This window comes from Hemiscyllium ocellatum, chromosome 6 (genome assembly GCF_020745735.1).
Source record: "Hemiscyllium ocellatum isolate sHemOce1 chromosome 6, sHemOce1.pat.X.cur, whole genome shotgun sequence".
NCBI classification, from domain to species: domain Eukaryota; kingdom Metazoa; phylum Chordata; class Chondrichthyes; order Orectolobiformes; family Hemiscylliidae; genus Hemiscyllium; species Hemiscyllium ocellatum.
Window position 1 is genome coordinate 101493828 of NC_083406.1, and position 26186 is coordinate 101520013.

The following is a 26186-nucleotide window of genomic DNA, read 5'->3' on the forward strand; positions in this document are numbered from 1 at the left end:
TGAGAATAAGGATTCACCTTCATAAGACAGAGGTGAGGAGGAATTTCTTCCCTCAGAGGGGAGTGAATCTGTGGAATTCCTTACTGCTGAGACCTGAGTTTCTCCAGTACTTTTTGCTGCTCTTGCAAAGAAGAAATCAGTGTTGGAACTGTCAACATTGCAGGATTTCTTGACATTGGTGTGAATAGGATGGGAGTGAGGCAGCAGTCTATTTTACCTCTTACTAGATATTTTATTTCCACTGGTTTCAGACCAGCACAGGACAGGGTTAGCTGTGGAAAAGTTTGAAAATAGTGAGACATCCATGGAACCAGAACTCCACATTTTTTTCCGATCCAAGCAGTTTACCATTACTTTCTGTTGCCTTCATCAGTGACATTTAAAGAATTAAAATATTCCTGTCCTGAGTTCTGGAGCAACAAGTGATCTTTTAACTCATTAGCCTAAAATTCCATTCAGAGTTAAAACTGGGGTCACACAGGTGACAATGATGACATTTTCAATGTCAATAAAACATTAATCAGTCCATTAGCTCTTTATTAACTGAAATTTGAATAGACCAGAACTCTTCTTGGAAAGTTGACTTCACTCCTTCTCATCTGAACAATAAATTGCATCTATAAAGCACATCTATGGGAAAAAAATCTCCCATAGTGTTACACGAGGATATCATCAGACAAAAATAAATGGTGTCATCAAAGGGATATTTAAGAAGGGGAGCATATATTCCAAGATGGCAGCGCTGGCAAGATAGGTAGCATTTAGGCTCCTGAGCCCATCCGCACCAGGCCAGCTGCATCCTTCTTTCTCTTTCCTTTTTGTCTTCTTTCTTTTTCTTTTACTTTTTTTCTTCACCTTCTTTGTGTCGGTGGTAGAGGAGGTGTCATTGCAGAGCAGGCTGGAGCGGGGTTCAGCGAAGGTAGTAAGGCAGCAGCTGCAGCAATGGCTCATGGTTGTGGTAGGCCTGGATCAGGAGTCCTAGCAATGGTGCTGGGGCGGCATCAGGGAACCCAGGGATTTCTGAGGCATTGTGGCCAGGAGTCTGGATAATCTTACTGAAACCCTACAAACCTTAAGAAAACTTGAAGCCACACTTGACAAGAAGGACTATAAAGTTGAACATTATTTCTTATTTTTGTGCTTTTATATTTTTCTGTCAACTGAACAGAAAATGAAGCTTTATTTAAGTCATTTCCAAGATGGCACCGGATTGTGGTGATGAAACACTTTTCAATGTATTTTTCCAAACAAATGTGATAATAAAATCATTAATTTATTCAAAACATTAATTCAACTGGATTGCTCAACACGTTGTACATTGCAGACAATCCTTTGCTTTCTCTGTCTCTTGTTAACTTCAATCTTCACATTAACGTTCAAACACACATAGAACAATGCTCTCTAAATGGTCATTGTGGATGAACTCAAGATCTTTATCATTATCTTATATCTTTATCAAGGTCATTATCACTGGCAGAATTTTATCCAAACTTTTCTTCCACTCCTACCTCCTACGCAACCCTCTGCCAATCTCAAATTCCTCTCAATTCTTAAAAAGGCAACAATTACCTTCCTCTTATCGGTCCAATCTTCTTCCTCCCATTACAACATTGCTAACTATTCATCACTTTTACAGGACAGTTCAGTACAGCTGGTGAGCAGCAAGTCTGTCTGTCCAAAAATGGCTCAAACACCTCAAGCTTTATTCTCATTCCAATTCCGCAGCTAAATTCACATCACAGTTCTATTTCTCCATCTCCTCCAGTGAGCTAAAGCAGTCCTTTACTCTCTGCTGGTTTGGTATTAAGAATTTAACGTGTCAACAATTAGAGACTTAATCATACAGAACATTAGTATTGCTGAAAAGTGAGACTAGCCTGTCAAAGCCATTTGTTTCATGTTCACTGGAAAGATCCAAACACCTAATTTCAAAAGGCATTGAAAAGGTTGCCATCACCAACTTAGTTGGACTTGCAACATGGCTCATTTACACTTGTTAAAAGTCACATGTTATCAAATGCAGGGCCTGTCCTTTACAGGAGAAAGCAATATGACTAGGCATCATGCCTTTATTAATTTAAATAATAGGGCAGATGACAATAGGCCTCTGCAATGCCTCAATCAATCAGGGTTGACTTACCAACAATCAGCACCATTTGCTTATATATTTTCTTATATTATTCCTCCCTGTCAAATTTTGGCTTTCTTGTATCTGTCCCGATGACTGCAGGATGAAAAGTTTCAATAGCATGTCCTTTCTTCAGCAATTCCAATAATTTATCTCGCCAGTATAGAAAGAAAACACTGAAAATGTTATCTTCCTCAGTAGCCTGAATTCCATCAACATCCCCATTTTTCAGCTCAGGCTAAGTCCAAAAGTATGGAACCTTCTTATACACTGAATTTTGAGCCATGCCTCTTTGTCATGTTTGATCTGTCACCAAACTATCTTTAATCTGACACAATACTTTACCTCTCTTTCTACCTCATTTTTCCTGCTGGGCACCTTGCGGGGCCTTGATTACTTATACTTTTGGTTTTCCAGTGCTCTCCTCACTGAATCCACAAACAGTGTACCTCATTGAAGATGCCATAGCCTATGTTATCACTCACATCATTTTCCACATTCTCCAGAACTTCCCTGCCCCTGGAATAGACTTGAAAGTCCTTAGCATCACCTTCCTATCATTTCCTAAGGCTCATTTAACCCAATCTCAGCCATATTCTTCAGTTATGCGTTGTGAGAGCTGTGGCTCAGTTAATAGTGTTCTTACCTCTGAGACACAAGATAGTGCATTTTAGTGCCACTCCAGAGATTAAGCACAAAATGAAGGCTGAAATTCCAGCAGCATTCTGAGGCAATGCTGTACTGTCACAGGTAATGTCTTTTCGATGACATGTTAAACCAAGGTCACATCTGCTTACTTAATGAGATTTTTAAAAATCCCATGATACTATTTTGAAGAAAAGTGGGGAATAATCTCCAAAATCTTGTCAATATTTATCCGGCTCATCTATATGCATGTCTTCCTCTCCAACCTATCACCTTCACCGTCATCTTCATCTACCTATTGCATTCCCAGCTACCTTCCCTCCAGCCTCACCCACCTTCCATTTATTTCTCAGCCTCCTTGGGCCACTCCCTCATTCCTGATGCTCGAAACATTGACTCTGCTGCTCCTCGGATGCTGCCTGACCGGCTGTGCTTTTCCAGCACCACACTTTTTGCTCTGATCTTCAGCATCTGCAGTCCTCACTTTCTCCTAATCTTAATCCTGCAACCAACATAAAAACCAAATTATTTGTTCATTATCACATTGCTGGTTTTGAAAACTAGTACAGCATTTACTATATTGCAATAGTGATTGCAGTTCAAGAAGTACTTTATTGGGCTGCAAAGTGCTTTGAGATGTCCAGTAGTCACAAAAAGGCTTGATGCGCTGTGAATTCAGTTTTTTTTTTGCTCGCCATCTACTTCACTGACAGTGGATTGCTCTCTCTTCTTCAGACTTCGCTACTCTTTCGACAACCACTACCTGCCTTCTAAACCACTTTCTCTCTACTTTCATGTTTCTCCCTGTTTTTAAAGCCTCCTTAATCCTCTTCTTTCTAAGCAGGTCTCTCTGTCTCTCTCTCTCTCTCTCTCTCTCTCTCCCTCTCTCTTTCTCTCAATCTTCTTCTATTCCTCTCTCTCACATTCATTCCCTTGGCTTTAAATTTGTCCTCTGCTCAGTTAACTGAATTGCAGTGAACTTCTGCACATGATAAATTCGCAACATAACTGTAACTGCACATAAATTGATCTACAGCAACGAAGGCAGAATTTTACATAACGACTTCATCCAAATGGTCTTACTCTATATTCGACAAATATTAGTGCAGCTGCAAAATGCTATTTACATTTTGTCTTGCGGTGACGTGGGAAACACTCTTGAGCATAACAATTTTAGCAGTTTGTCCTCTTACTCTTCTTTAAAGGCTTTGGGGATTAAAAGTTAGGATTGCCATCTGTTATCCATAGTTTTGTTTTCTGGTTGAGCTGCCTGAGAATTTTGAAAACAACGCACCATAATTTAGGTTCTTAAATACAGAGGACTATTTACGAAGACATTCAACTTTTCAGGATTTAAAGGCTGATACTCCAGTTGTGACTATACAAGATAATACATGGCTTGGAAAGGGTGGACGCTAGGAAATTGTTTCCATTAGGCGAGGAAACTAGGACCCATGGACACAGCCTTAGAATGAGAGGGGGTCAATTCAGAACAGAAATGTGGAGACATTTCTTCAGCCAGAGGGTGGTGGGCCTGTGGAATTCATTGCCACGGAGTGCAGTGGAGGCTGGGACGCTAAATGTCTTCAAGGCCGAGATTGATAGATTCTTATTGTCTCGAGGAATTAAGGGCTACGGGGAGAACGCTGGTAAGTGGAGTTGAAATGCCCATCAGCCATGATTGAATGGCGTAGTGGACTCGATGGGCCGAATGGCCTTACTTCCACTCCTATGTCTTATGATCTTATGGTCTTATGGTCTATGGCTTTAAGAGACGTATTTTGTCCGTTTTTTTATTTTAAGACAGAGGTGTTGAACTATCTATTTGAATCCAATAAAGTAAACAGCTTATGAAGTCTTTTTTTTTAAAAGTTGGAACAATAGAAGCAGCCTGAATGGGTGGGGTCAAACTCCGCCAGAACCAGGATTTTTATTTTAGCCTTTCAGAAGAAGTCTTGGAACTGGGTTAGAAGCTGCAGTGCATCTTTCCCTCTATTCTCTCTCTCAGCATTTTCTCTTGATGTTTATTCTTCCTGGACTGGGGAATTGACTGTAAGACAATCTATTTTACTGAATTTGCCTTTACCAAGGGGTGTGTTTATGGGATGTTACTATATCAGAACAGTTACTGTTTAGTAGTTAAATAATCTATTATTCTGTTATTCCAATAGAGTTAAATTATTTTAATTTGTTCTTTCTTTTGTTGTATTTTCATTATAGTTTTTGAATAAAGTGTGTTTTACTTCAAATCTAGTAGTTTGACCAATTGAATTGCATCCAGAACGCAATGCCTGGCACTTGCCTTTAACATAAGAAAATGCTAGGTTGTCGGCTATCTTCTTAATATACGTTGAGGGTGGTTTGGTTTGCTCCATAACACAGTGCACTGTTAAGAGAATACTGCGTTGTCAGAGGTGCTGATTTTCAATGTTAAATCATGTCCCTGGTTGAAAATGTGTTGCTGGAAAAGCGCAGCAGGTCAGGCAGCATCCAAGGAACAGGAAATTCGATGTTTCGGGCATAAACCATTCCTGATGAAGGGCTTATGCCCGAAACGTCGAATTTCCTGTTCCTTGGATGCTGCCTGACCTGCTGCGCTTTTCCAGCAACACATTTTCAGCTCTGATCTCCAGCATCTGCAGCCCTCACTTTCTCCTCCATGTCCCTTGGTTGGCCTCATAGAGGAACATTGAAGACCTCAAAGAAATGAAGTAGAATTCCCTCCAGTGTACTGCAAGTCACTACTACATTGCGGCTTTTGAGTCCTGCAAAGAGTTCAAGTTGCTGTAAAAACACACACTTATACATGTCTGCTGTAGCCCAGAGCTATGCTACAGGCTGCGATTTATTTCCATCATCTGGCATGGCCAGTAAATACTTACACCCTTACCATCTGCAATTGGATTATGTAGGCAGAATCTTCAAGTTCACAGGCGGTTGAGCTGCATTAGGAACACACCCTCCTTAGCATTGATTCATAACTCATTCCAACCACAGATATTCTGGCTCAGAAACCACAGGGGCTACCCACTGCACCAAATGACCTCCTCATTCAGGAGCTATATCAATATAATTCTTTCTGTTTGTTAGATTAAAAGATAACTGGGAAAAGAGTAGAGACCACAAAGGACCAGAGTTGTAATTTGTGCATGGAATCTGAGGGCATTGGTAAGATTCTGAGTGAATACTTTCTGTCAGTGTTCACTAATGAGAGGGATGATATGGGTATAGAAATCAGGCGGAAGGTAAGCAATCTAATTGAAAAAAAATTGCATAGTTAGAGAGGAAGTCTGGCAGGTTCAGAAGTCGATAAATCTTTACAACTGGATGAAATGTATCCCACGTTGTTGAGTGAGGCAAGTGAAGTAGTAATGGCACATACTATGTAATTTTCGTTTCTCTCTGGCCACAGGAGAGGTGCCAGAGGACTGCGGCACAGCCAATATGTACTGTTATTCAAAAAGGGAGCAAAGGATAAACCAAGAAACTACAGGTTGGTCAGTCAAATGGCAGTGGTGGGGAAACTATTAGAAACAATTCTGAAGGACAGAATTAATCTGCACTTAGAGAGGCAAGGATAAATCAAGAACAGTCAGCATGGCTTTGTTAATGGGTAATCATATCTGACCAACTTGATTTCAAGAGATGACCAGGTGTGTAGGTGAGGGCAATGTTTCTAATGTTGGCTGAATGGCAGGAAGCAGAGGACAATGGTCAAAGTGTGACTTTTTCTGGCTGGAAGAATGTGTCCAGTGGGGTTCCATAGGGAATAATCAGTCAGGAAGCCTGGGTTCAAGTTCCCCTGCTCCAGAGGAGTGTAACAACAACTTTCTGTTGAGGTATATATAAACAATTTAAACTTGAGTGTAGGAGGGGTGATCAGTAGGCTTGTGGATTATACGAAAATTGGTGGAATGGTAAGTAGTGAGGAAGATAGCCTCAGATTCCAGGAGAATATAGACATACTGGTCAGTCAAATGACAAATGGAATTCAATCCCAATAAATGTGTGTTGATAAGTGAAGGTAAGTGAATGCATGATGAATGGTAGGAACCTGGGAAGCATAGAGGAACAGAAGGACTTTGGTGTGCCTGAAGGTAAAAGGACAGGTAGATAAAGTGGTTAAGCATGAAAATGGGATACTCGCCTTTATTAACAGAAGCAAAGAGTTTAAGTGCAGGAGTATTGTGCTGGAACTGTATAAAATGTTGGTTAGGCCATAGCCAGCATATTGTGTGCCATTCTGGAATCCACATGCTAGAAACGTTGTGATTGCATTGGACACAGTGCAGAAGAGATTTACCAAGATGTTGACTGGGCTGGAGTTTTGGTAATGGAGAGAGATTGGATAGACTGGAGTTGTTTTCCTTGGAGCGGAGGAGACTGAATGGGGGCATTACTGAGATGTGTAAAATTATGAGGGGCCTAGATAGGGTGGACATGATACCTTGATGAAAGGAGCAATGATCAGGAGGTATAGATTTAAAGTAAGGGGTAAGAAGTTTACAAGGAATGTGAGGACATTTTTTCACTCAGAGGCAACCTGGAACTTTCTGCCTGTCAGAGTGGAAAAGGTAGAAACCCTTCTAACATTTAAGAAGTATGTAGTTATGCATTTACAATTCCAAGGCTGTGTGGCCTTCAGCATAAAAATTAGGTTAGGACAATTAGGCGTCTATTTTTGACTGGTGCATCTTGATGGGCTGCAGGGTGTTTTTCTGTGCTGTAGATCTCTACAAATAAAGTTTCCACCCAGTAGCCTCAAGACACACACTCAAACCAGGTGAGCAAGGGGTGGGAAAAATCCAGTAAATTCCCATTGAACAGTGAGTCACCTCACCAAACTGCTGCCAGGACATGGGGCTTGGGCTCTGAGGCTCTTGTGGCACAGTGGTAGTGCCCATACTTGTGAGCCAGGAGACATGGGTTCAGCTCCCACCTGCTCTAAAGGACTGTAATAACTTCTCTGAAGCGGTTGATGATAACATAGGTTTTTGGGCTCTGAGCTGGGGTATTCCCAGCCAGATGAGGCGTGCTGCGTGAAGACGTAACACAGTGGGTGTGGTTCGAGAAAGGGCTGTGACTCCCCGGTGACGACAGCCGCTTACCCGGAACGCGGGCGGCTACAAAGCGTGTTCGAGACCCGCAGCAGCGCCAGAGCGTGGCGGCAGGGCACAGCGTGAAGGCACACGGGCCGGAGGGACACAGCAAACTGCACATCAAATAGCAAGGTGAGTTCTTTTAAATTCATCCTCCTCTTATTGAGGTCGCAGTCACAATGCGTTAATGGTTGGGTGAATGAATGAATGAAAATAACTCAAACCAATACAGAACTCGAACTTGATTTGACGAGATGGGGGTATCATTTCATTGTAGACCGTGACTTGAGTGGACGGAGAGATTGTATGAAGGAGGGTCCATGCCGCCCCAGCCTTCATTGATTTCTCTGTCCCCATCTCTTTCAAACTGGTGAGTCTAGGCGTGGGGCAAGTGGTATGTTCGGGGCTGTTTTATCCCACTGCACCGATCGGACAGTTTGGAAGGTACTTTAGACGGCCTCCTGTCTGGGAAAGGTCGGCCCGAATTTGCTTCTTTTTCAAGGTTCAGTTGTTACTACTTTTCCATTCTGACTCACGACACGGGAAGGGCTGGGGGAACGAGTCGCTGTTGTAACCTGCTTTTGACCCGTAGCTTGAAGCAGGATTTACACGATTCAATGTCTGATGTTAATGGAAAAGAATTCGATTTCGCCTCTGAGAAATATAGGGGATTGAGTCTGTAAACAAAATTCAGAAAATTCAGCCGGAAACTTGTTCTCAAACACGAAATCCAGCAAAGATATACTTTCTCAAAAAAGTGAGGTCGATGGTTTCGTCCCACTTGTGACTCAAGTATTAAATCTGATTTCAAGTGTAGGGAGTGCTGGTTTGACAGTAGGGGGAAAGAGAATGTAATTTCAGCTGAAGGAGTTGTCATAAGCACCTTCCTTCTGAAAGGTGACCTCTCCACCTACAAAGAGTTGTTTTTTAAATTTCAGATGTCTACTTTTAAAAACTTAAACTGAGCTCAGGAAATAAATAGCACAGCGACTGGCTGGAAAGCACACTGACACACCGAGAGGTAAAGATGATGGCAGTCAACGAGGGCTGATTTTACCCTTTGGGGTCTTTTTCGCCCCCAATTTATCCGGGAGAGGGGATTAAATGATCATTGCGGAGTGAAATGTCCAGGAGATTTGTTTGACTCGGTTAAACGTGCTGAATGACAGTTCTCGGAAGGACAGGAAGTTTGACGATTCTAGGTTGAAATAACTTCCAGGAAAGCAGTTTTTTTTTAGTCCAAAGCGCTGTTGGAATTTCGTCCCGGTATCCGGGACTGAGACCCCTCGGGAGGGGCGGGAGGATCCGCCCGATGCCGATCTCTTTGATGACAAAGGAAATGCATTCTGAGCAACTTCTCTCTCGGTGTTAGAGTTGGGACAATTCTTTTACTGCCCGCAGAATGATTAATGTCAGACTGAAATAGACGCTTGCGTCACAAGCATTGTCAGATGTTGATGAATTTGAACTGACTTAGAAGGACGAAAATTAGTCCAGGTCCCAGTTGTTCCCTACTCCCCATTTACCCAGAAGTACCTTTACAGAGGACACTGATTAACGGAGAATACTCGGCTATTTTAACTCATTTCCTTTGAGGAAGGAAATCAAATATCCTTGCAGTTGGTTGAACTGAATGTAAGATTAAACACTACTTCAGTTCATGCTTTAGATATACATTGGCTAACAGCAACACGTGGTTAAATGAACAGAAATGATTTGCCCCACTAGATTTACACTGGTTACTGGTATTCACTAACTATAGTGTAAATTCTCCACACTTCTGTACGTGACAGCTGGTTGCTCATTGGCTCTGTTAAACCCATCAGCACTCCCTCATTGCTTCAGAGAGCCAATCCAATTTGAACATAAGCCAAACTTTTGAGAAATGTGCCCCTGGAAGTCAAGATCGAAAACACGATGCTTGAATGAAAAATGTCATTGTCTTAACAAACCCAGGAAAGGATTTTGTGCCGGTTCTGAGTTTCTCAAAACTAGAATATGAAGGTGAAAATGGATACTGGGTATTTGTAGAATCTGAAAATGTTGATCATTCAGATTGTTGTTGATTTGTATTCTAACTGGATCCTCGATATGTTACTGTATAGAACCGAATTGTATTTGTGACTATGTCAGTATATGATTAGATTACTTACAGTGTGGAAACAGGCCCTTCGGCTCAGCAAGTCCTCACCGACCCGCCGAAGCGCAACCCACCCAGACCCGTTCCCCTACACTTACCCTTTCACCTAACACTATGGGCAATTTGACATGGCCAATTCACCTGACCTGCAGATCTTTGGACTGTGGGAGGAAACCGGAGCACCCGGAGGAAACCCACGCAGACACGGGGCGAATGTGCAAACTTCACACAGAGAGTCGCCTGAGGTGGGAATTGAACACTGTGCCACCCACAAATATATGTAAAGAGATTTTATGAATAAAATACATTTTGAAATTAAAAAAAGTATCTCAACTTGCTATGGTTCCATATCATTTACTGACATGTTCTAACTAAAAACTATCAGACTTTTTCTTCATTCATGCATGAGAATCGGCCACCAGTATTTAATACCCATCCCTAGTTGCCCATGAGAAGGTGGTGGTGAACTGCCTTCTGGGACTGCTGCAGGCCACTTCCTGTTGACAGACCCCCTTAGGTTTTAGAATTCTGACCCAGCAACACTGAAGTAATAAATTATATATTTCCAAGTCAGGACGGTGAGGGACTTGAAGGGCAACTTGCAAGTGATGGTGTGCCCCAATATCTGCTGTCCCTGTCCTTCTAGTTCAAAGTGGTGACAGGTTTGGTAGATGCTGCGGAAGGATTTTTGGTGAAAGTCTGCAGAGCATGTTGTAGATGGCCCACATTGATGCTAATGAGTGTTGGTGGTAGAGGGAATGACTGTTTGTTTGTAGTTGTGCCAGTCAAGTTGGATGCTTTTTTGTGGACGTTGTCAAGCCTTTTGTAAATTGTTGGAGCTGCGCTGATCCAACTGGGAAGTATTCCATCATACTTGTATCTTGTAGATAGTGGACAGGTTTTGGGGAGTCAGGAGGTGAGTTACTTGCTGCTGGATTCCTGTATTCTGACCTGATTATGTATCCATGGGGTTTTTTGTGGCTAGTCTAGTTCAGTTTTTGGTCAATGTAATGCCCTTAATGTTGATGGTAGGGGAGTCAGTCATGGTAATACTTTTGAATGTCATGGAGCTATGGCTATATTCTCTTTTCTGAGATGAGCTTTTGTGTGCTACAAATATTACTTGCCACTTGTCAGCCCAGACTTGGATGTTTTCCAGATCTTGCTGCATTTCACTCTGAACAGCTTCAGTATCCCAGTAGTTGTGAATGTGGCTGTACATTATGCAATCATCAGAAACAGTCTCACTTCTGACTTTATTATAGAGAGAAGGTCATTGAAGAAATAGTTGAACATGGTTAAGTTTGGGACACTACCATGAGGAGCTGAGATAACTAATCTACAACAACTGCAATCATCTTCCTTTGTGCCAAATATGATTTGAACCACTCAAGAGTTTTCTCTTGAGTTCTGTTATCTCTAGTTTTGCGAGGGCTCTTTGACACACCACTTGGTCAACTGAAGCCTTGATAGCAAGAGCAGTCACTCACACCTCACCTCTGGAATTCATCTCTTTTGTCCCTGTCTGAACCAAGGTTGTAATGAGGTCATGAGTTCAGTGGCCCTGGCAAAACTCAAACTGAATATTAGTGAGAGGGTTATAGCCAAGAAAGCGCTGATTGGTGCCACTTTTGATGACTCCTTACATTACTTACTGAGAATAGAAAGTAGACTGATGGAGTGGTACTTTGTAGAGTTGGATTTCTCCTGCTTTTTTGTGTACAGGATATATCTGGGCAATTTTCCACATTCTCTGCTAAATGCCAGTGTTGTAACTGTACTAGAACAGCTTGGCTAGGGTTACAGCAGGTTCCTGAGCATAATATTGTCAGGGCCCATGGTGCTTGTAGTATCCAGTGCATCCAACCATTTCTCGATATCACGAGAAGGGATTCAAATTAGATGAAGACTGGCAGCTGTGGAATGGGGGACCACTGGAGGAGGCCAAGATGGATCATCCACTCAACATTTCTGGCTGAAAGTTATTGCAAATACTTCAGCCTTATCTGTCACACTGATATTCTGGGCTCTGCCATCACTGAGCAACTTTAGCTTTCACAGAGAAGTCTATATTTCCAAAGAACTGAAGCTTGACCTTAGCATGTGAGATAATGATTCTTTGAAGAATTCATCAGAAATCATATATAAATCCATGGTAATCTTGTTTCTTAATCAGGGCAGATTCTAACTCGGATTAAATTATTGATTTAGGCATTAAAAATGTTTAGAAACAAGAATAAACAATTAAATGAAATTGTTAATTTACCCTGGGCACCAATATTTTAATAATTTGTCATGACTGAAATAAAGAAGTAGAAAAGTGCATTATTTCCAGGTTCAGTCTGTTTCAGTGATTGAAAGAACAAGTGTTTGGAAATGCTGATGATGACACAATAGTATCTGTTTAGTATATGGTTTCACCTTATCTTATCTATTGGCAAAATAAACACTTTGGTCCTGCAGATGTTATTTACTATCTCCTGATGACCTAGAAGAGAGAAGAGCTTTTAATACTGTCCAGTTCAAAAAGAAATCATTTGTCATTATGTAATGAAGGAAGCAACACAATCACTTAGCGTAAATATAGTGTTTTAGTATTGAACCAAGCCATTGGTCCAACCAGGGCATGTCAACATTTACCTTCCATGAATAAATAGTCCAGATCATGTTTAACCTCCCTACTTTCATATCTATTCAATCCCTTTTCTCTCAGCCATTTATGTCGCATGTATTGATAGTTTTTTTTGCCTCATCTATTAACTGTGGTAGAGAATTCTAAAATTGTACAGCTGTCCATATATGTATGTTCCTCTTACTCTCTGATCAAAATCTCTTATATTAATGGTCCCTTATTCTTGACTGCTCAATACTTGGAAATCCTTCTCTTTGTTTTGCATAATTTTGCAAATTACTTTATATTGCCCTGCAATATAGACTGATCAGACCAAAACACCAGTTTACAAGTATGTTTTTGCATCAGCATCACGAACAAGGAAGCATCTCAACACACTGTACTCCACCCATAAATCTTTTGTCATGCAGTAAAGATAGAATGTTGCTTCCAAGAGCATCTCTGCTTGGAGTGCTTAGTGCGCAGTTCAATTCCTTCTTGGGAATGTGGTACAATATGTGACTACTCTAGTTTGATTTAAAATCATTCAAGGGATGTGGGTTTCCTGCCCCTATGGTAATTCAGGCTTTCGAGGGCATGGGTTCAAATTCTGCTGATAAATTTCAAATATAAACATTGTCACAGTAATGGTGACTTGAAACCTACTGCAGTTCATTGTATAAAGTTGAGGTCCACTAATGTCCTACAGGGACCATCCTTGCCTGGTCTAGCTTATATGTGTCTCCATATAATGTGACTAACTTTTAACTGACCTCTAAAATGGCCGAGCACAAATTTCATTTTAAAGACAATTCAAGGAGGTTAGCAAATTCCTAGCCTTATTAGTGGTGCTGAAAGTCAATGAAAGAATTAAAACATTAGCCCTTCTAGTTCAATGTTCAGCATTTCCATTGTGAATGGGGTGTAGTCATATTCAAAACAGATTTTGTAATTCAGGTCTTTAGTAGAGGTTTTGCATAAAGGAGATATTATCACTGTTAATATCTAGATTACCTTATAACTCAGTTCTAGTGTGATTAGATTACTTACAGTGTGGAAACAGGCTCTTCGGCCCCACAAGCCCAAACTGACCCGTAGAAGTGCAACCCACCCATTCCCCTACATCCACCCCTTACCTAACACTACGGGCAATTTAGCATGGCCAATTCACCTGACCCGCACATCTTTGGACTATGGGAGGAAACCGGAGCACCCGGAGGAAACCCACGCAGACACGGGGAGAACTTGCAAACTCCACACCGTCAGTTGCCTGAGGCGACTGTGCTCTAGTATCATTTGTTGTACAAGGCCTCCTGAGACACACAATGCTGAACCAAACTGGATTAAAGTCATACACACCAGAATAAAATTGCTGGAGAAACTCAGCAGGTCTAGCAGCATCTGTGGAGGGAAAACAGAGTTGAATGTTTCGAGTCCAGTGACCTTTCTTCAGACTCAGTTCTGAAACAGTTCTTCAGAACTTTATGCGATGCTCAGTTAGACAAAACTGAAACCAATGATCAACTTGGAACCAATGCACTGATATTACAGTTTGGGAACTATCTTTCAGACTATTTATACTGTGAAATAAGGTACAATCAAGGGGACATGTTACTTACACTTAACTGTTAAATTAGATTTGTTTGAGTTTTTAACTCAAATAATCATTAGACAATAGAATGCCACAGCTTTAAACAAGGGCATTAGCTTATCCAGTTTGGCCTGATTTCATTCTTTGCTTCAGCAACAAGAAGTTAGTATTGTAACGAGCCTTACGCTGACCCTGATAACAGATTTCAGTAACTTCATTGCAACTGTTGGTAATTGGATTTTTCTGTAGTTATAGAGTCATAAGATGCGCAGCACGAAAACAGACCCTTCGGTCCAACTTGTCCATGCCGACCAGATATTCCAACCGAATCTAGTCCCATTTGCCAGCACCTGGCCCATATCCCTCCAAATCCTTCCTATTCATTTACCCATTCAGATGCCTTTTAAATGTTGCAATTGTACCAGCCTCCACCACTTCCTCTGGCAGCTCATTCCACACACGTACCACCCTCTGTGTGAAAAAGTTGCCCCTTAGATCCTTTTAATATTTTTCCCCTCTCACCCTAAATCTATGCCATCTAGTTCTGGACTCCCCGACCCCAGGAAAAAGACTGCCTATTTATCCTATCCATGTCCCTCATGATTTTATTAACTTCCATATGATCACCCATCAGCCTTTGACACTCCAGAGAAAACAACACCAGCCGATTCAACCTTTTCCTACAGTTGAAATCCTCCAATTCTAGTAACATCCTTGTGAATCTTTTCTAAACCCTTTCAAGTTTCACAACATTCTTCCAGTAGGAGTGTGACCAAAATTGCACGCAATATTCCAAAAGTGGCCTAACCAATGTCCTGTATAGCTGCAACATGACCTCCCAACTTCTGTACTAATGCTCTGACCAATAAAGGAAAGCATACCAAACGTCTTCTTCAATATCCTATCTACCTGCGACTCTACTTCAAGGAGCTATGAACCTGCACTCCAAAGTTCCCTTGTTCATCAACACTCCCTAGGACCTTACAATTATGTGTATAAATCCTGCTAAGATTTGCTTTCCCAAAATGCAGCACCTTGCACTTATCTAAATTAAACTCCATTTGCCATACCTCAGCCTATTGACTTATCTGGTAAAGATCCTGTTGTAATCTGAGGTAATCTTCGCTGTCTACTACACCTCCAATTTTAGTGTCATCTGTAAACTTACTAACTATACCTCCTATGTTCATATCTTAATCATTTTTATAAATGACAAAAAGTAGCGGACCCAGCACTGATCCATGTAGCACTCCACTGGTCACATTATCTGGTTTCTCTTTCCTTGACTGTTTTAAGTAATGCTGTGACATTTGCAACCTGAATCCAAAGAGTCTTACACCTGCAATAAGTATAAAAAACTTGTCAGTTTTGATTACCCTTGCAAATAGGTTTTTTCATTCTCTTAGAGCACCTTTTAATACTTGGTATCTTGTGTAGTTACCCAGTCTGTTGGATTTCTTTGTAACTTCATAAGTCTTTTCCCTTAGCTTGATACTGACCCATGCCTCATTTGTTGATCATGGATTGTTTAGCGATAGAAGTGGTGGCTTTCATTTTAAGAGCAAGGACCTCTTTGAATGCTTCCCACTGTTAGTAGGTTTACCCATTAACAATTCAACCAAGTTTACTCTAATTAATTTATTTCTCATCCAGTGGAAAGTTTATCTTATTTAAACTGAAACCTTGTATTGTGATCCTCCTCCCTTCTTTGCCTCATGATGTAAAGGCCCCAAGTTGCTGCAGGAGTAAATGCAACATTTTCAAGCATTAGTTGGACACAACCCTGCATTTTCAATATTGACTTTGAGCTATATATTGCCAACTATGCCAGTGAATAATGTTGCTGCAAGAGAAACTGGTCAACTAGGAGCAAATGGCAAACAACTGTCTCCTTAGTCCATCATCGTGAAGTGAAGGGGACAAGGATTGAGAAGGAACATATAAATTTGTGTGGCTGAATTACTTGCCAAATCTGGTAATGAAAGAGAGGGAAAGAAAAGTTGGATTGAGTGACAGAAAGGGATCAAAAAGGATAAATAAATCCTTCAATTTTAAAATAAGCACCGATTAAAGCCTTACATCGTGTCAAACAGGCTCCTTGTATCCCAAGTATCTGGTCCTAAGTTTTATATGTATTTGACACCGTGGGACATTTGTCTCATAAGATGATGGCTTGCATCATGGCGATTGCCTTCGTGTGGCGTATACCCTAGTGTATCTCAAGAGCTCCACTCTGGGAGGGTAATCCTGTCTACGTTTGCTGTCAAGGAAGATTGAGCTGAGAAGGAGCTGATTCTGTTTTCTCTGGGTCCTCTTTATGGCCAGTTGAGCTTTTCATTTCTGCACATCTCTACAAATGCCCTTCCAAACAATCATCCTCCAGATGTCATGGCTGTCAGAGACTGCCTCCTGTTCTGGATTAGTGGTGCTGGAAAAGCACAGCAGTTCAGGCAGCATCCGAGGAGCAGTAAAATCGACGTTTCAGGCAAAAACCCTTCATCAGGGATACAGACAGAGTGCCTGAAGAGTGGAGAGATAAATGAGAGGAGGGTGGGGGTGGGGAGAAGGTAGCAAAAAGTACAATGGGTGGACGGGGGTGGGCTGAAGGTGATAGGTCAGAGAGGAGATTGGAGTGGATAGGTGGAAAGGAAGATAGGCAGGTAGGACAAGTCATGGGAACGGTGCTGAGCTGGAAGGCTGGAACTGGGGTGAGGTGGGGGAAGGGGAAATGAGGAAACTGTTGAAGTCCACATTGATGCCCTGGGGTTGAAGTGTTTCGGGGCAGAAGATGAGGCATTCTTCTTCCAGGCGTTGGGTGGTGAGGGAGCGGCAGTGAAGGAGGCCCAGGACCTCCATGTCCTTGGCAGAGTGGGAGGGGGAATTGAAATGTTGGGCCACAGGGCGGTGTGGTTGATTGGTGTGGTTGTCCCAGAGATGTTCCCTAAAGCGCTCTGCTAGGAGGCGTCCAGTCTCCCCAGTGTAGAGGATACTGCGTCGGAAGCAATGGATACAAGAAATGATATTGGTGGATGTGCAGGTAAAACTGATGGATGTGGAAGGTTCCTTTAGGGCCTTGGATGGAGGTGAGGGAGGAGGTGTGGGCGCAGGGTTTGCAATTCCTGTGGTGGCAGGGGAAGGTGCCAGGATGGGAGGGTGGGTTGTAGGGGGGCGTGGACCTGACCAGGTGTGTCTGCCCCCTGTTCATCAAGGTCAACATACACTACCTTTGTATCTCCTTTTGCAGAAGTTCTTGTTTTTGAAGTATGGACTCCCAAAAGGTTGTGATTCTGTGGCTAATTCACCATACAAGAGATATCTGCTACGCAAATGCAGCAATATCATGCTGTTTAACACTTTCAATGGTGAGCCAGACACAATAAGTGCTGCTTGGCCATTAGCTTCGCAACAGCAACTATTGGATTTCCATGTTTAATCAAGTTAAAGCCTTGTCTGAAGATGATGTACTATTTGCATATAAGTAATAGGAAGCATCATTAGCCAGGCATTACTTTGATAGGAAATTATGGACAATGAGCGCATTCAATCATATTATGTGGCTATTTAGCTCTGTAAATTTCATCTGTGTTAAGTTTTCAATGCCAAATCTGGCACTTCAGTGCTGTACAGAGGAAGTGCTGCATTATCAGAGGTACTTTATTTCAAACAATAAATTAAAATGAGGAGCTAAATGTTAAATAGTCTTGAGGAATGGCTCAAAGAAAAATTGGGCATTGTTCTAAATAGTTCATGAATAAATCAATCACATGCTGAGGTGCATGGCATTTAAAGGAAAAAATCCTCTGACATTTCCCCTTCCTGTGGGAGTGGTAGTGCACCCTGAGTTGTAGGGCTGCCTTCCCCAGCTAAAGACTCACCTGGTGGACATTCTTGACTCTTCTATCAAGCATGCAATCCAGACTAGAGAGCTGTTGGAGAGGAGAAAGACTGTCCGAACAGGAAGACAGGAGGGAAACAAAAATTCTTGTTGCCTCCTCCATGCGCTTGTTTTCTCTTATCACCTTCAAATTCTTCAAACTTTTAGGCCATTTAGTATTTCTGTTTTCTTTTTCACGTGCCATTCCCTCTACATCCAATCCTGTTGGACCACATGCCTGTACTGGATGTGAGATTAGACTGACCCGGTGTTCTTACGTTCCCACAAAGAGCTGAACACGTTTAAAGGATAATGCTGAGTTTACTTACGGATATCCTAGAAATTAGTTTCATGTGTTGAGTTCTGGGTGAAGCTGTGTGGCAGGTATGCATTATAAAAAAGTGACTACTCATGAAGTTTCAATCAATGTTCTCACTAATTTAGATATACATCTGCTAATTGATAAAAAGTCTCATTTGCACCTTTGGGCAGCAGTGCTTCAGAATAAAAGCTGCTGATAGTTGTTTGTGACTGTTTTATTATGTGTTTCACATGATAGCTTTGCAGCCAGCAATGACAGATTTTCAACCCATGAGCCAGGCTTTGAATCCACACAAGGTGTTACAGATGAAATGACGTGTGAAAGTTGAGGGGATTCCTCCACACTTGGTGTCATACTACCGGCTCCGATTATTTCTGGAGTCTGATTTGATTCATTAGTACAGTTGGGTTTCACCATTTCTGGAGAAGGTGTTGCATTTGAATTCCCAGCCATATTCAGTTGCCAGACCACTGTGAGTAATTGCAGTTGGGAGTGGGGAAAAGCAAAAGAAGCTTGAACAGACAGCAGAAGAGTATGCAGTCCATGTTTCTCAAAGGATGGTAGAAAATTCCATAACAAGATAGTGATAACATGTTTGAGAAGAAAGCCTATTGAGCTTAGCAAGTCACCCATTAATTCATGTCTTGCATTTTCTCTTCTCCATAGCTACGTACATGTTGTCAATCTTTACCATATTGCTGAACAAGGAGTGTGGGCATAACAGAAATACTAAACTGTGATTTAAGACATTGCAACAGCTATCCATTGTGGTCTTCCATCAGACAAAGGCTTGTTCAAGTCTGTCCCTGAGTGCAAATGATGCTTAAATGGATGCTCATTGTCTGTTACTGATCTTTCATTGAACCTGTCTTCTCATCATCAGGGCTGATGCACACTGAAGATGAAGCGGAGCCTCTTTCCTTGTGCATTATTCTGCTATGTCACTGTAAGTATCTGCTTTGACAAACAAATGTTTCAGCATTGACCATTTCTATTTGATGCACTGGTTGGGCAAATACACAAGTTCAGCCTTTGGCTGAAGGTGAATCAAGTCATTAGGATTACCATTATGATGCATTCTCAGCTCAGATTATGTTGAGAACATTTGAATTTATTTTAGTTCTGGGAAAGTGTAGATGTATCGTTGAAAGATTTGGAGTGTACAACATAAAAGAAATGTTGAGAAGAATAGTTTTGTGTATCTTACCATTTGATAATGTGGAGGTGCTGGTATTGAACTGAGATGGACTAGGTCAAAAGTCACATGCAGGTCCTTGGACTCCTCCACCGGCAGAACATAACAACATGACGGCTGGAGGAGGAGCGCCTCATCTTCCGCCTGGGAACCCTCCAACCACAAGGAATGAACTCAGATTTCTCCAGTTTCCTCATTTCCCCTCTCCCCACCTTGTCTCAGTCAGTTCCCTCAACTCAGCACCGCCCTCCTAACCTGCAATCTTCTTCCTGACCTCTCCGCCCCCACCCCACTCCGGCCTATCACCCTCACCTTGACCTCCTTCCACCTATCACATCTCCATCGCCCCTCCCCCAAGTCCCTCCTCCCTACCTTTTATCTTAGCCTGCTTGGCACACACGCCTCATTCCTGATGAAGGGCTTATGCCTGAAACGTCGAATTTCCTATTCCTTGGATGCTGCCTAACCTGCTGTGCTTTAACCAGCAACACATTTTCAGCAAAAGTCACATGACTCCAGGTTAAAGTCCAACAGGTTTATTTGATTTGGAGGTGCTGGTGTTGGACTGGGGTGTACAAAGTTGAAAATCACACAAACCTATTGGACTATAATCTGGTGTGTGGTTTATTTGAAATCACAAGCTTTTGGAGGGCTGCCCCTTTGGCAGGTGAAGTGAAGAAAGCACCCAAGTATGGGCTTTACAATCAAAGAGATAAAAAGATCATACAAATGGTGAGTGGAGTGTCAACAGGACAAGTAACAGGTCCCTGCAGGTGATCAAGAATGTCAATTGATATGAGTAAAGTGTCAACAGCTGAACAGTAAGTGAAAGGATACCGAAAATCTGATTAATTGAAACGGTGAGGTATTTACAAAAAATTGAAAATAAAGTGGTGCTGGAGACAAACTAAATGACCTGAATAACATGCTAGGTATAAGAATTGCATGCCAAGGATATAACCATAGTAACAAGTAAACCAAAGCTGTACAACAAACTAATTAAGGTAGAGAAATCCTAAGTTACCAAAGTGATGGTCAAGACAGGGCAGTAAGGAAGATTTTACACAGTGTGGTGGGGTCACATGTAGCACGGAATGAACCCAAGATTACGGTTTAAGCCGTCTTCATGGGTACAACACTTGGCTTTCAGTTTCTGTTCAGCAGGCTCAGCAATTCTCTGTTATGTATCTCAAAGGCCGCGTTGGAGGACATTTACCCAAAGATTGGAGACTGAATGTTCTCGACCACTGAAGTGTTTCCTGACTGAGAGGGAACATTCCTGTCTGGCAATTGTTGCGCTGTGTCCATTCATCCATTGTCGTAGGATCTGCTTGGTCTCGCCAATATATCATGGCTCGGTGCATCCTTGCCAGCAGCGTATGAGGGAGACAACATTGACCAAGTCACATGAGTATCTGTTGCGTATGTAGTGGGTGTTGTTCACAAGTGTGATGGTAGTATTCATGTTGATGATCTGGCATGTCTTGCAGAGGTTGCCATGGCAGGGTCATGTGATGTTGTCGTTGATGTTGGCCTGTAGGCTGGGTAGTTTTCTGTGAACAATGGTCTGTTTAAGGTTTGACAGCTGTTTGAAGGCAAGAAGTGGTGGTGTCGGGATGGTCTTGGCGAGATGTCTTTCGTCATCGATGATGTGTTGCAGGCTGTAAAGAATGTGGGGTAGTTTCTCCTCTCTGGGGAAGTACTGGACAACGAAGGGAATTCTATCGTTCATATCCTGAGGTAAAAACAATGACTGCAGATGTTGGAAACCAGATTCTGGATTAGTGGTGCTGGAAGAGCACAGCAGTTTAGGCAATAGTCAAGGAGCAGTAAAATCGACGTTTTAGTCAAAAGCCCTTCATCAGGAATACAGGCAGAGAGCTTGAAGCATGGAGAGATAGGTGAGGGGAGGGTGGGGGTGGGGAGAAAGTAGCATAGAGTACAATAGGTGAGTGGGGGAGGGGATGAAGGAGATAGGTCGGGAGGGGAGGGAGTGGATAGGTGGAAAAGAAGATAGGCAGGTCAGACAAGTCTGGACAAGTCATGGGGACAGTGCTGAGCTGGAAGTTTGGAACTGGGGTGAGATGGGGGAAGGGGAAATGAGGAAACTGTTGAAGTCCACATTGATACCCTGGGGTTGAAGTGTTCCGAGGCAGAAGATGAGGCGTTCTTCCTCCAGGCGTCTGGTGGTGAGGGAGAGGACCCCCACCCTCATCTCACTTATCTCTCCACGCTTCAGGCTCTCTGCCTGTATTCCTGATGAAGGACTTTTGCCCAAAACGCCGGTCATATCCTGAGTCTGTCTTTTGAGGGGGTCATTGGGTTTTTGATGTGCCACATCAAACTGGCAATCAATGAGTTGAGCATTGTATCCTGTTCTTATGAGGGCCTCTTTCAGCATCTTTAGGTAATCGTCATGTTCCTCCACATTGGAGCAGATCCTGTGTATGCCCTGGGCTTGTCTGTAGGGGATGGCTTCTTTAAGGGTGGAAGCTAGAAAGGTGCGGCATCGTGAAGTGATCTGTGGGCTTCCGGTACAGTGAGGTATTGAGGTGTCCATCCTTGATAGAGATGTATGTATCCAAGAATGAGACTGATTCTGAAGAGTAGTTCTGTACTCACAAAGACAGCCTCAACTGTGATCTTGGCTTCATGGCACGCTACATGTGACCCCACCACACTGTTCTATAAAATCTTCCTTACTGCCCTGTTTTGACGCCATCACCTTGATAATTTATAATTTCTCTACCTTAATTAGTTTGTGCAGTTTAGGATTACTTGTTACTTTGGTTAGACTCTTGGCATGCGATTCTTACACCTGGCATGGTATTCCAGTCATTGGGTTCGTCTCCAGCACCACCTTATTTTAACTTTTTTGTAATTATCTCTCTGCCTCAGTTAAGCAGATTATAGAAGGAGCAGTACCGCCCCTCGGATGCTGCCTGAACTGCTGTGCTCTTCCAGCATCACTAATCCAGAATCTGGTTTCCAGCATCTGCAGTCATTGTTTTTATCTAAGCAGATTATAGATCATCCTTTCACTTACTATTCAGCTGTTGACACTTTACTTACACTGTCTAGCACTCTTGATCACCTGCAGAGACTTATTATTTGGTAGATCGACACTCCACTCACACCATCTGCATGATCTTTTGATCTCTCTGATTGTAAAGTCTATGCCTGGCTGCTCTCTTCACTTCAGCTGATGAAGGAGCAGTGTTCCAAAAGGTTGTGATTTTAAAATAAACCTGTTGGACTATAACCTGGTGTCATGTGACATTTGACCTTACCATTCCATCCACAGACTTCTCGGGTGTGTGAAGTACTTTCATACTTAGAGAAAAATGGTTTAAAACGTCTCTTTATTTTGGTTATACTTCCAATGGAAGAAATTGTGTTGTGCAGTATGAGACATAATTATGGGAAGATGACATTGTTTTAGAAATGCACAGACATTTTGCAAGTAAAGGGAGCTCGAAAGAATCCCTATGTCATTGAGGTTACATTTGGCTTGGGTTGCATGCCAGATCTGTAATGAACGCGAATGAATTCTAAACCCTGTTGTCACCCTGTTGAATTTACATTATACCTTATGTGTAGTAAACCAACTTCTGGCATTTGTACAAAAGATGACACTGAGGCAAAGAGCAGAGGGTAGGATTAACAGTGGTCAAAAGCTGGTCAGATAAGTAGGCTTCAGAGGAGAGAGAGTTAGATTGATTAAGAATGTCAGAGACCTGTAGTCACTGTTGCTAATGGCAGTGTAAAGGAGTTTTTGAATTCACAAGAGGTCAGCACTCGAGAAACATTGTGTTCTCAGGGAAGATTTTGGGGACTCTGTAATGTTGAAGGAGTTTCTGGATTTATGGAAGGGGAGACAATAGAGGGATTCGAACACCTAGGGAAGAATTGTAAGCTTTGGGCATTGCTGAACTAGGAGATTGTGGAGGACATTGGGCATCGAGAGAATGGGACTGGATGCAAGTCAGGATACAGGTAACAAGAGTTTTGGATGAGCAAACAGCTATCATCCAGCAGTCTTGCTGAAAGTTCAATAGAGGAACAGCTTGGATTCAGAGACAGTGAAAGTTGGATTGCTGCCTTTTAACCTGACCAAAGTTTGATGGGGAAGGAGATCCAGGGTGAAATTTTCATTTTTGCTTTGCACTATTAATTTTGCTTCATGAACACAGGAGTATTAATTTTAAAAAGGCTTCATTTCCCAATTTCAGACTTGAGGTAGAAACACTAACTGTTGATTATTTACAAGCATGCTACCCTGAATGCATCAATAATACATCTCTATATTCACAACCATATTTTCCTTAAAATTATCAACAGGATAAATGTAAATATATTGTATGCACATGTCAAATAGCTGCTATGATGTGTGTGAGGGACATTTTAAGAAAAGCCATTATAACCATGGACCAGTGAATTCCAGAAAATTATTTAGTTAGGCCTGTTGTACTTGGATATAAGGTATTGTGTTTCTGATACCCTACGCCATGCCCAGGCAGGAGGAGAGATTGAGAAGGAGATATCTCCATGGTAACCTCAGCTGATGCAGGAACTGAACCCATACTGCTGGTGGTAACTCTGCACTGCAAGCCAGCTGTCCTGCCAACTGAGCTTTAGGAGCAATGAAAAAAGTCTAATAGAGAAAATAGATCACTCCATTAGTGGACTTCACAGTAATAACAAGACAGAAACATAGTTTAAGCAGCGTCGTTGTATTCAAATTATTTGGGCAGTTATTTATTGAAACTCTGCTGAGGAACCTGTGTTTATTAAGTGAGTAACTGATGCAATGAATTGTTTATTGCATTAAATTCTTCCATAATGAGGCAACATTCAAAGGATAGGATAACACCAGCCAAAGCAGGAGTGGAGTAATCACACAGATTTGTTGCAATCCTCTTCACATTTCTTGCGGTTGCTTTATTCCAATGAGGCGGAAGCAACAACAGTTGTCATGATAAAAGTAGAGTTGTACAAAGGTTATGTTCCTGGACCTGAGCCCATCTGGAAGGGATGCTATGAATATCATAAGCATAGACAAAATTGAAGCTGTCAATTTTCTATTCCATTTGCAATATGCAAATGATTGGCTGATAAACTTATTTTTTGTAAAAGGGTGTGTACTCCAGCATTTCTGGTTTTCTGAAAATTGGATGAAAGTGGACTTGAGCTATTGCCTGGTTGTTTACTGGACAGTCTGGTTACAGATGGTTTGTCCAGTATTTGATATCCAATTTGAATCAGATATTGTCCAGTATTTTTGACTTGAGAATTTCTGCCCATTCTTCCTTTGCCTACTTCCTTCCAAACAAAGTCCATACTAACATTTACATTCTTGATCTATCCTGATAATATCTTGATAATATGCTGGATATATTCAAACTTTATTGTGCTTCATAGCTAATAATTGCATAAAACTGCTCACATAACCTACTTTACCCGAGTGTGTGGATGAATAGTTGCTTCCATACTCGCAAATGTTAGTCTCTGGCCAGAGTCATTATTTTTTCATGTCACAGCCAAGGCTGGAGAAGTCCACTGTTGCTTCAGACCCACTACTCCATGGGTCACAACATAACATCAATATATTTTTTTCCAGTTATCAAGATGACCAATTAAATACCTCATCTATATCCCTTTAGACATCAAGATCCATCAACCAGATTTTTTTAAATAAACACAATCCTTGCTTTAGTACTAAAACAAAACTGAATTAATATGCAATAACTGATTGAAGTATTCAGTCAGTAATACAGCTGTATGAATGTTTATCCTCCAAGACATCTCCAAAACAGTCTCTCCCTCTTTCGCTCTCTATTTTTCTTTCCCTTCCTCACTCTCTCCAGAAGAATAAGGAAAAAGTGGACTTCTCTGCAAAGATTGGTTTTCTGGAAAGACCATAAGATATAGGAATGGAAGTAAGGCCATTCGGCCCATCGAGTCCACTCCGCCATTCAATCATGGCCGATGGGCATTTCAATTCCACTTACCAGCGTTCTCCCCGTAGCCCTTAATTCCTCGAGACAACAAGAATCTATCAATCTCTGCCTTGAAGACATTTAGCGTCCTGGCCTCCACTGCACTCTGCGGCAATGAATTCCACAGGCCCACCACCCTCTGGCTGAAGAAATGTCTCCGCATTTCTGTTCTGAATTGACCCCCTCTAATTCTAAGGCTGTGTCCACGGGTCCTGGACTCCTCGCCTAACGGAAAACATTTCCAGCGTCCACCCTTTCCAAGCCATGTATTATCTTGTAAGTTCCTATTAAGTGTCCCCTTAATCTTCTAAACTCCAATGAATACAATCCAGGATCCTCAGCCGTTCCTCATATGTTAGACCATCCATTCCAGGGATCATCCGTGTGAATCTCCGCTGGACACGTTCCAGTGCCAGTATGTCCTTCCTGAGGTGTGGGGACCAAAACTGGACACAGTACTCCAAATGGGGCCTAACCAGAGCTTTATAAAGTCTCAGTAGCACAACGGTGCTTTTATATTCCAACCCTCTTGAGATAAGTGACAACATTGCATTCGCTTTCTTAATCACGGACTCAAACTGC

The 26186-nt window shown here is 42.0% G+C and overlaps 1 protein-coding gene across 1 annotated transcript in view; it reads left to right on the forward strand.

The window, feature by feature from the left end:
• The first annotated feature begins 7918 nt into the window (after positions 1–7918).
• Positions 7919–26186, forward strand: part of relt (RELT TNF receptor) — a 75347-nt gene continuing 57079 nt past the window's right edge. The window contains exons 1-2 of the mRNA XM_060826817.1: positions 7919–8004; positions 19294–19356. Of these exons, the coding sequence (XP_060682800.1) occupies positions 19312–19356 (45 nt within the window). The 5' untranslated portion in view covers positions 7919–8004; positions 19294–19311. The remainder of the gene's footprint in view (positions 8005–19293; positions 19357–26186) is intronic.